Raw genomic sequence first — 11,662 nt, 5'->3', positions numbered from 1 at the left:
CTGCCAATAATATCGTGAAATGAAGCTTTTTCTTTGATCCTGGAAAATTGTGCACGTTAATATGTAATGGTAGCTGTCGCCAATGTCTGACTGACAGAGCGGACACTGCCTGTGCGCGTATTCTATTCCTTGCCATGCTAAAGTTTCAACTGGAAATTTAAAATTACATGATCTAAGTTTGTATAAATTTAAAGCATGATTTAGTGGAATGATAGTTAAATTCTTCTCTTGTGTAATCGTTTGCTTAAAGCTATTATAAAATATTCCTTTATTGGACGATCTCATTTTTTCGTGCCAAAATTGTAAGTACTGGTCTTTTAATATTTTCGTTATACTATAACTTGTGAACTTAACATTTACATTTATTTGATTTTCGAACAAATTTGAATTACCAGTGGAGTCAAAAATAAACTTTATATAATTAAGCCATTTAAAATTTAGGTTACTTTGTCGCATCGAGCGGTAAACAATTGATGCATATAAGTCCTCAAATAGTACTAGTTTGCTCCAATAAGCAATCATTCTATTTTGAATTGTAATTTTAAGCGGTTCTCTGCCAAGCTCGCCATATAACATATATGCAGGTGTACTTTTCCTTGAATTTGTTATTTTCCTTAAAAAATCTAGATGAATTTTTTCATAAATTTCGGTATTCTCAAATCCTAGGATTTCACAAGAGTAAGTTAATATAGGAACAATAGTATGATCAAATAGTTTAAGTTGAAGATCAATTGGTAAATCAAGTTTATTAATTCTTCTGTATAGGAAAAGAAGAGCCTTTTTTGCTTGTTGGGCTAAATGTTCTTTGGCTTTATTAAATTTCCCAGTTGGGCTAAATACCATTCCTAAATACTTATAGTTATCAACGATTTCTAGCTCTTCGTTGTTCAGTGTAAATCTATAATGTCTCCACGATCTTCTGTTCGCCCCAAATATCATGACCTTTGTTTTGTTTATGTTGACCTCGAGCTTCCAATGCTGACAATATTCGCTAAGGCATTTCTGAAAATCATTTTGTGATCTGGCCAGTATAATTGTATCATCGGCGTACAAAAGAACGAGAATTTTTAAATAGTTCGTTAAATCTTCTACTAAATACTCAATCGTTACTCCATCATTATTCCTAGTATCCAGAAATTCGTACAAATCATTTAAATAATAGGAGAAAAGTATTGGAGAAAGATTTTCTCCTTGGCGTAAGCCTATGTTACAAGAAAAAGTTGCGGAGCTATTTCCATTTAGTTGAACGCAAGATTTGATGTTCGAGTACATATTACGCACAATTCTAAGAATCTTGCCGTCTATGCCCATTGAAATTATTTTTGGAATAATTCAATTCTAGGGATGGAGTCAAAACAACGTTTAAAATCGACGTACCCAACAAATAGCTTTTGTTTCTGTAATCTTAATAATTCTGTTAAAAAGTGTAAGGTAAAAATATGGTCCGAGGTGGAATGATTTTTCCGGAAACCTGCTTGATTTTCAGAAATAATTCTGTACTTATCCGAAAATTTAGTTAACCGTTCGTTAAGCACAGCTGTAAATAATTTTCCTAAGCAACTTAAAATTGTTATCGGACGATAGTTTTCAGGAGATTTTATTGATCCCTTTTGTTTGTAAATTGGTATAATGTAACCTTCTGCCCATGATTTCGGAAAAAATCCGGTATTAAGAATGCAATTAAGGAATTGTACATATATAGGTAAAAGTATTTGTTTAGTTGACTTTATATATTCGTTACATATATTATCAGATGGACTAGAAGCTTTGCCATTATTGCATTTATTAATCATATTTTCGATTTCTAAGGAAGTTAAAGGTGAATTTAGTGTCTCTTCGTCATTATCAATATTAATGGTTATGATATCTGGGTTTTCGGCACCGTTGGTGGTGTTAAGATTTTTGAAAAAATCTTGGAAATCCTCAATACTAGACGTTTCGCCATTAACTTTCTTTTCAATGTTTTTAAGGTAAGACCAGTATGTTTTTGGCTGGGATTTCTGCATATTCCTTAAGGTATTGGCCTTATTAAATTTGTATTGCCTAATATAGAAATTCATCGTACGTTTATAATCTTTACTTTTACGGTTGAGTAACATTCTATTATTCTCCGATTTATCAATATTATATTGCCTTTTTGCTCGGTTGTAAACAACTCGTTTGTTCCTACACTGAGGCCCGAACCATGGTTTGTTAGTCTTAGCCGTATTATTATTGCTATTATTATTATTATTATAAGAGCTTTTACGTTTGGCGGAAAAAGTATTTGTGGCTGCCTCGCTAAAAAGGTCGGCGAATGTGCTTGCTATGCTATCTATAATATTTTGCTTTTCATCACTGTTTTCGAACTGGTCTAGTTGTGATTGCAAATGTTCTATTTTTCCGTTATTTATTTTATTGACGAATTCGCGTGTGTTTTCTTCGTTCCACTTATGTTTTTGACTAGAGGATATAATTTTATCACCAGGCGGGTTATTTGCAGCAGTATATAGAGTCACAGTTAAAGATAATAGTGCATGACCATCGGAGTAAAGTGGGTCTAAATCATGTATTTCAAATTGTAGTATATTTTTCAAAAAAAGAGGCGAGCTTATGAAGTAATCTATAACGGAATTTTGCTTATAGGTACTTTTGCCTATGCCCTTATCCCTTCCAAACCTACCATTTAAGATGAATAAATTATTATTTTTGCATATTTGCAAAATAGTTGTACCGATTGTGTTTATTTTGGTATCAACAGATGAGCGATTTAGCGTTAACTTATTTAAATCAAGTGTTCGAACTTGATTAAAATAATCTAAGATTTCGTTATCAAAATTGAATAAATCTGCGATAAAATCATCGCTTTCAACAAAATGCTTTGGTTATTACACATATCAATTATTTCATTTTCAAAAATAAGCATTTCATCATGGCTAAAAAATGTAGAAGATTCAGGAGGTATGTAAATAATACCCAATATTACATCTTTATCTATGGACAGAGATCCCTTATAAGCCTTTACCCACATGATATAATCAGACTGAGTTTCTATAATTTCAAAGTGCTTGACAAGTTTGTCTTTTATAAACAATCCAATACCTCCTGATTTCTTTAAAACATTCTGTTTTCTAGGTTGTGATAGAAATTCATAATTCTCAATGCTAATGATATCTAAATCTGATAACATAGTTTCAGTACAGCAAAATATATCATGGATATTGATTAAATTTGTAAATTCCGTGTAATTCAATCTTGATTTAATTCCACACACATTTAAAGATCCTATTGACAATGTTTCATAGCTTCTTTCATTGGTCACTGAACCATGTCTGTCCTAAGCGGGACCATTTCCGGAGGGCTGGGCCGGCGGTTCTGAAGCTGTTTGGCTGTGAGGGGGCGTTTCTGCACTGTTAATTGGCGGGGGCGCCATGATCACTGGCTCTATGGTGAGGGGAGTTACGACCCCGTCGTGTTGTTGTTGTATTGAGTGAGAGGCGCCCGGTGCAGCCGCTTGGCCGGAAGTCGGTACTGTAGCCGGAACTGCTTCATTGGGTCTTGGTGGTACACTTGGGGTGAGTTTTGAACCCTCTTTTCTGTCTGGGGCTCCCTGGTGGCATGTGAATGGGAACTGGCGGGAGCTGGCGTCTCGTATAGGTCGGAGCGTCTTGTTTCGTATGCAGACATCACACGTCTTTGTAGGTTTGTGATGCGGCTTTCGGCTAGTACAGTGTTCCAGTTCGGGAACAGGCCCCGGATTGTTTGGCCATTTACCACTAGGGCAGCTGGGAATTTGATTCTTACGTTTTTGGCTCCAAATCTATCCCTGTTTGCCTTAAATTCGTGCCAAAGGGCTTTTCTCGCCTCCTGAATTTCCCTAGGGTAGTCCCTATTCAAGCTCACTTTTGAACCCTTCAACTTAAAGGCATTTTTCATAACCTGGTTTATCTGGCCTGGGTGCGAAAAAGACACAAATATGAGCCTATGTTGAAATTGTCGGGGACCTTGCTGATGTTGCCTTCTGCCAACCCGGTATGCAGATACGACATTAAAGTCCTCTTCTTTCAGTTTCAGATTTTGAGCGATGACGTTTAAGGCAAGGTCCGTGCAGTTTTCACCTAGCACTTCTAGCAGGCCACCTATATACATATTTGATTCACGTTGACGGGCCGCAAGTTCGATTGATTTATATTCCAATAGCCTTAGTCGTTCATCAACAATATCAAGTGAAGCGAGATTATATGTACAGGCATGCTCTACATTTTTTATTCTGCAGTGTCCCAAATTCAACGACACAATGTTTTCAAGAATGACATTCAGTTTTTCATCATTTGGGAGTTGCTTTAAAAGCTCAAATTCCACAGGAGTGTTATTTTGGGTCAGGGATGGATAACTATCTGGATATATTGGGTGGCTCGGGCTGGAGTTTGGGCCTCTAGGTTGAGGTGGTGGGGTCCTTACCCCACCCGTCGACGTGGAGGTCGTCTCTTCTCTGGTCCGTTTTTTCGGTGTAGGGTGGAGGTAACCGTCACTTAAGGGTAAATACTTCCCTGTATATATTGCTTGATCCATTGCAAGGTTGTTAAGGCTCTTATATGCTCTTATATGCTTATTATGCTTTTTTAATTTGAAGTTAAATGTTTACTTTTTGTCACGTTAGTTTTTAGGCGGCCAAAACCCACTTTTGGAGTAAATGTCACTTGTTCACTATTGTTTGTTTGTCTGAAATGTGTGATATATGCAAGTGATTCTCTTACATGGATTTTTTCTGTTTACATAATACCGATTGAAAAAACTGTGCCAAAAGGTTCGATTTCATTAATTTACTTCATTTAAAATTAGTTACTGTTGTTTGTTATCGCAACGAAATCCCACGTATCCGAATATACCCACTCTTGATAAACACGTGCTAGTAAATATTACAGGTATTATCGCATCTATAGATTACGATAAACCTCTAAACAGCTGATTTGGGGAAAAAATACAAAACCAATTGCGACACAATGACAGTCCTCATGGAACCTATAGTTCATGCATAGTTAGTGGGGTAATTAAATGCATTTGGCGTAGGTTAAAATTCACTATTTTATTTAATGTTTTCATAGAGTGTATATTTATCATAAAAATTATACCATTCAATCAGGGCAAATTGTGGCGAGCACTTTCGACATGGTCGGTAAAGTGAAGCCGTACTCCTATTTAAGACGTAGAGCATATGCAGGACTATTAATTTCACATCGCTAGCGGGATGATTGTGTCACAATCCGTTTCTGCTTACAACTTAATTACGGAAGAAAATAATTACAAAGCATTGTTAATAGGGGGAAATAAAAAAAGAAAAATATCCCTTTGTACATATACTTTCTGTAGGTTGTAATATTTGACTAAGAATGACAAATATCAATCATGTATTTAGAATAGTTAAAGAGCTCAAGTCAATGCCACAACTATCCCCAGTACATTGAAAGGCTATACTCCATACAGTACCTGAGTTCAAATATCTATACTCAGTAAATTGCCACCAAGAAGTTCTCAGATATAACTAAGAAGTTCTGAAAATGCTTTTAAACCGAGAAACTTGACTAACAAATAAAGAAACTCATCGATGCTTCAGACGACGGTCTTCAACAAGAGAGGTTAGTGCGTGGCCAATATTTGGATCTACTTTTCTCTCTCACTTTTAGATCCAAAACTTTCCCCATGCTGAAAATTATTATCTTGCCCACGGGCAAAGATTAAATAAGTACCAGTATGGAACTTTTTATTGCCATTACACAATTACCACCCTTGTTGAAGACCGTCGTCTGTAGCATCATGGAAACCTTGTTTTGTGGCAATAATTAATATCCAAATTAATTATAAAAATATAAACCATAACAAATGTTCACGCTGCATTTAAGAAATAATGCTGCACTTAATACTGGGCAATTAATAAGGAAGAAATTTTAGTCTTCTAACAGATGACAGTGCTTATATACATGACTTTCTGAGATATTTTAACAATTCATTGCCATGACGTTATGAAGTAGTTTACACTTAAATTGTGTGACTTTATTATCTTTTGTTTAACAACTACTTAACGAACGCAAAAGCACTCAGCGGATAAGAGAACTGAAACACAGACAAACTTTTGAAATACCTCTTCAATATAATAAACAACACTGATAAGTATGTATTTATTAGAAATTACATGTGTAAAAGCATTTGTTTTCATCGACGGAAATTGTTTACTTAAATATTTTTCTTTTTAAATAAACCGTAAGAAGAATGATGGCATAAGTAGCAAACATTACTGACAACAGACACATGATGGACATGTATTCCTCCGTTGACATTCAGAACAATTAATAGCAAAATATGTACTGTCTGCATATTTTATTGGAAAAAATAAGAGTTTTGAAAATGTTTAACATCATAGCAAAGTATACAAAATATCTAGTGCAAAGCCATATATACAAAACATGTACCACAATGATATATGAACAAACTAAGTAATATGGTATGGCAAATTCGAAGGGCAAACAAACATAGATTTTTGAGCAATCTGATATACGCATATAATATAGGTAAACGTTGCTTAGGACAAGTTTCACTTTGAGGTTGGGTTGTCATAAACCTGCTAAAGCCTCCAATGAGTTCGTACTTTGTTTTGACTGACATTACCAAGGGCGGCTACTAACAACTTAATCGGGACACTTTGGTCATCTCTGCTATGTGACGAGCCTCGGATATTTGCCGGTGCATAAGTAAAAGTAGTTAAATTAAAATGGCAGCTATGCGTACAAAGTTGATATTTGCCTCCACTTTATTTTACGTGTCGGACAGGTATCTTGTATTGCTTGTAAAATCCCAAAGCAGCACAAAGTCAGGTGTATTCTGTAATTGAATTATTGGCTTCATTTTGAATAAACTACACGATCAAATGAAAAGCATAAACATTAAATGTAAATAATTCTGAAATTGTAATCCGTCCATTTACAACCGATGTTGTTTTCAGAGGTATATGAACGTGGTGTTTCGGTTGCTTACGATTTGTTTCGATATATTGAGGTGTCTTTGTCTTATGGCGTTGAATGACTTTTGTGTTTGTTTGGCCTGGATCATTGTGCCCTTAAGCAGATTTCAGTCTACTCGGCCTGTCCCTGTAGCTTCTAGTGTTAAATTGATAACATACAAAAAAGTTATAGCTGATTAAATATACACAAGGGCAATAGTAGAAAACGGATAATATTATTTCGTTCGTAGAAACAGCAGTCCAATTAATTTATACACGTCGCTTGCAATAGCATAGAGATTTGAGTTCGCATCCGGTTACGCTGATTTGTTTAATTTTGGAATTATTGTTAATTGTTGGGACAAAAGTCAGACAAAAGGTTGTGTAGTCATAACTAGTTTAAAGTTTTTTCATTAATGTCGATTAGATATTATCGCTCTGTCAGAGTGGAAATTGCCTAAAAACTTATATTCTTAGCATTAGAGGCGATGGAAACATTAAGAAGAGATATAGAACGTTTAACATGTTCCATTTATTGCTTTAACCTTTAGTTCAACTCCTTTAATCGGGACATATTTCGAATTCCAATAACCTAGTCCTCCACTCGTCATCTTTCCATAAATGCCATTCACATTGCCAAGTTTGTAGCAGTTTTTCCACCACCATCCGCCCCCTCCATGATCCGCACAACAGTTAGCAGTGGCGTGTACATCGTTATCTCTATCGTATGTGGAGAACACCATGTTGTCGTGAAAGGTAAACAGTTCATTGATGGAACCTTGGTAACCGTAAGCGTCAACGTTCATTCTGTATTTCGTGGCTGCTCCATGAACGGTAAATGTCTGATAATGTGCAAAGTCCGTCGTGTCGTCATAGTTAGTAATGCCGAAATAGATCTGGCTGCCGCCTTGCGTTAGACGGTGAATCTTCTGAAGACCGAGCCAAAATTCGCCATCAACGTCACCGAAGCCGTGAACGTAATCATCCCAATCACGGAAGAAATTGACGTTTCCGTTTATTCGACGCTTAAAATAGATTGCGTATAAATGCTGACCACAATTACACAATATTTTGTAAAATATATTCAAAGAACTCCGCTATATGACGTTATATATTCGGTCGTATAATTAAAAAATGGTATTTGCAAAAGTCAATTGTCACGTTATATATCATTCATTAGGTGATTGAAATAGTTTCATGAAACAATAACCTTATTAATAATACCACAAAACAAAATGTCTAACTGCAAGTGGCAACTTATATCAGAACTTGCATTGATATACCTGAATGACGGTCCAGCCTCCGTTCGTCATATCACAGTGGACGAAAAACGGGCACCTGCCGTCAGGGGAGATGGCGTAAATCCCGTCAACCCGCGTACCGTTTTTGTAGATTTCCTCACAGTCTGTAAAAAAAGAGAAACGCATTTGGAAACTACAAGGGGCAAAACATCTCGAAACGTATTGTGAACTTGTTTAATCCGAATAGTTTATATTGATATCTTTACATGTGTTTCGAAAGATATTTTAATTATTTGTTCAATTAAATGATAAATATTCGGGTTTGTTTTTTGATTGATTTATAGAACTTTTTGGATAACTAAAGTCCAACCAAATAAGTTTTTTACTAACTTTGACCCAACCAAACGGGAAACAATTTAAATACAACAGGATGCATATCTTTCTCCCTTTTCATATACTTTAATATATGTGTTACTCAATTATTTGCATTTAGATATCTGGTGCCTGCTATGTATCATTTGAACGCGTTTTATGTGTTGAAAAAGAAAATAAATTGCCAATCAATCAGTTTTAGCCTTTAAGTATTGTAAATTCGAATCGGATATACAAACTGCAAGTTTCTTCATATGTTCCGTAAATTGTCATTTATTTTACATATAAGTCATCAGCGAGTAATCCTGAAACCATAACAAAATCAAACTGTTTCACCACGGTGTTTTTGAATTTTTCGCTGACATCATTAGTCGCAGACTCATAATCCCCACTTTAACCCCTACATAGACACACTTCAACCCCATTGTTCCTAGTCCCGTAAAATAAGGAATACACTCATTAATAAAGAATCAAGGTACAGAAAGTGAGTAGTTTGTGTTCAATATCTCATTGTTTTAAAGCTCTACCCGCATTCCTCTCCGCCTTTGTCAAGAATCGAAAATCTTCAAAAAACCATTCTGAGACAAGCACACTCCAAACAATTAAAACAACGTCTCACCTTCCGGATATCCCTGAACTGTTGTGTACGATGGGCGTGTTCCACCTTGAAGGAGAGACTGAACCTGTAACATCTGCTCCTCCAGTGCCCTCAGTCTGCTGGAAACCTCTTGATTATTGCTGTGCATACTGTTAACATCCGAACATTGGAAATTCAGTGCTAGAGTTAACCCCCATTGTTGGCTGAAAAAGGCCAACAAATAGAAAATATTCATAAACATTTTGAAGTACGTCATTATACAGCAAAATCCTCCTGTCCACTGACAGATAAGTGGATTTTTACCGAAGCTATTAGGAAGAAGGAAACTTAATATACAAATGATTAAGCATGCTTTAACAAACGTTCAATGGACCTTTGTATGTATTGAATAGTGTAAACCAGGCGAAAACCTCTAACACGCAATTTGTTTCAAAACTAATATAATTCATAAATGAAACTGCCTGATTCTTACCTAAGATAATCAAAACACATTCCTTCTAGCCAATTATTTGCGTTTGTTTGTTTATTAATAATACTTCTGTGTGAAAATGAACTATTGGAGTAATGAAATGAGGTATTTGAAGGTGATCGTTGACTTTTCCGCCAAAATTCATAAAGTCATTTTCGATTCAAGTGCAACATCTAAGGCCTGTCAATCGACTTAACGGATCACAATAGGCCGACTGCCATCGTCAGCAGATGAAAGTATTAAACGTGTGACCGTCAGCTAACTGTTTAGAAGCGGACTCATACACCCGCAAATGATCCATACGGGTGCAGTTTGGATCGGCTGCATTTCAACCGCCGAAGTAAACCGAATCCGTCAAAAAAAGATCTTCCAAATGAAGAAAACTTATTGTTCGTAATCGTTTTGAGGGCAATACAGATTGACAGTCTCTTCGTTGCAAAATAGGAGCAAGAAATCATGATTTTATAAGCAATTTGGCTTTATAGCTTAATTTAGGGTAGTAACTCATTTGCAAACATTTTCAAAGATCTTCAACAAGTATTAAGACATAGTCTTATTATACAAGAACAGCCTTAATTCCTCATCATTACTGGATATTACGTTCCCCGATTCCTATGTCGACGTTCTCAAAGTACTGAGAACACTTAAAATGCTACATTCAGATTAAATGACTGATCAGCTCAATGATCATTTAAACATTTATTTCAACAGAGGATATATCGGAAATATTTGACAAGGTATATGTCTATTAGTTTTTGAAAAAGAAAACTTGCCACCCGAATTCGCTGCTAAATTAGTTGCCGCACGTTCAATACTCTAATCGTAAAGATAGACATACGTGAGGGTTGGATGCCTATCGTGGCGCTTGTATACTAAGACCATGAATTCAGTGACAAGCTTCGTTTCTCTTCCGGTTAATGGTGGCTCCGATAAGTCTTCTATTTCTGAATTTTTGAACGTTGGGACAAGTTTGATGTTGCGCTGACGTATATAATTAAACATTTAGTGAGCATATATAAATGAATATACTTTGATTAACGTGTAAGCGAAATTTTTGATGGTATGAAAGTATGCGAGAAACGATGCGCTTTGCATTAAAGATTTATAAATTGGTGAGACTTAAATAGACTGTATACTGTTATGTCTAAAACTGACAAGGCATCCAAGTGTACTCGTATGTATGCGTCATGGAATGATGTATTTTATACAGAGGAGATATTTTGTAGTTTATTTGTCTGGCACCTTGACTTTAGTTGTCTACGAGAAGTATCAGGCGAAAGATACGATCTAGCCACCAAGCGCCAAATCTAATACATTCAAGACGTTCGTTCGACCTTTTGTTAATTACGCCTCATCTGTCTGGTCCCCTCACTCTATGTAACATCAACCGACTAGAAATGGTCCAACGTCGCGCTGCAATATTTGTGAAACATGACTACGCCCGAACAAGCAGCGTCACCGACATGCTTACTGACCTCAAATGGGACACCCTGCGACACCGAGGCAACAACAAGAGAACAATCATATTTTTCAAGATAATCTACAACATTGTTGATATTATACCAGATCCCCCACTCAACAATCCGAAGTTTACCAGAAGGCATAACCAACGGTTCAGCCAAATCCGAGGCCGCACTTCCATCTACCAAAACAGTCTCTTTTCTGCATCCATCGTACTTTGGAACAAGATGCCCCAAGACGTTGTTGACCAAACCAGCCTGGATGTTTTCCAATCAGCTTTGGCTAGCCAACATACAGAATATTACTTGCAGATGTATTATCCCTTTAAAAAGAAATTGTAAATAGTAGAACTTGAAAAACAGTCAGTCATGTCTGTATATACTGTTTTAGCCAATTGCTAGTATACTTCTTGCGGAGTAATGCAATCACTTGATGTAATGATGATGAACATTGTATTCATGGTACAGAAAAAACAATTAAACAAAGCCTATATAAATTAGATCTTGTTAAAATTGTGTTTCTAAAAAAGCGAGAGTGACTGTTCGTAA

General features: G+C 36.0%; 1 protein-coding gene across 1 annotated transcript; it reads right to left on the bottom strand.

Moving 5' to 3' along the window:
* Positions 1-6,141: 6,141 nt before the first annotated feature.
* On the bottom strand, positions 6,142-9,457 carry LOC128205206 (microfibril-associated glycoprotein 4-like). Its single transcript, XM_052906702.1, has 3 exons — positions 9,206-9,457; positions 8,257-8,378; positions 6,142-7,998 (listed from the first exon to the last, which is right to left on the bottom strand). Exons 1-3 carry the CDS (start codon positions 9,438-9,440, stop codon positions 7,492-7,494), a joined length of 864 nt encoding a protein of 287 aa, XP_052762662.1. The 5' UTR covers positions 9,441-9,457; the 3' UTR covers positions 6,142-7,491.
* Positions 9,458-11,662: the final 2,205 nt, after the last annotated feature.

This window comes from Mya arenaria, chromosome 10, assembly GCF_026914265.1.
Source record: "Mya arenaria isolate MELC-2E11 chromosome 10, ASM2691426v1".
Lineage (NCBI taxonomy): Eukaryota > Metazoa > Mollusca > Bivalvia > Myida > Myidae > Mya > Mya arenaria.
The sequence above is the reverse complement of the archived record's forward strand: the minus strand, read 5'-3'. Positions and strand labels throughout refer to the sequence as shown.

Coding starts and splice junctions, on each gene's coding strand:
- LOC128205206 (XM_052906702.1), bottom strand. CDS start 9,440: ATGACGTACTTCAAAATGTTTATGAATATTTTCTATTTGTTGGCCTTT. Junction 8,379..9,205: donor AGTTCAGGGATATCCGGAAG/GTGAGACGTTGT, acceptor CTTTTTTTACAG/ACTGTGAGGAAATCTACAAA. Junction 7,999..8,256: donor GAGGCTGGACCGTCATTCAG/GTATATCAATGC, acceptor ATCTATTTTAAG/CGTCGAATAAACGGAAACGT.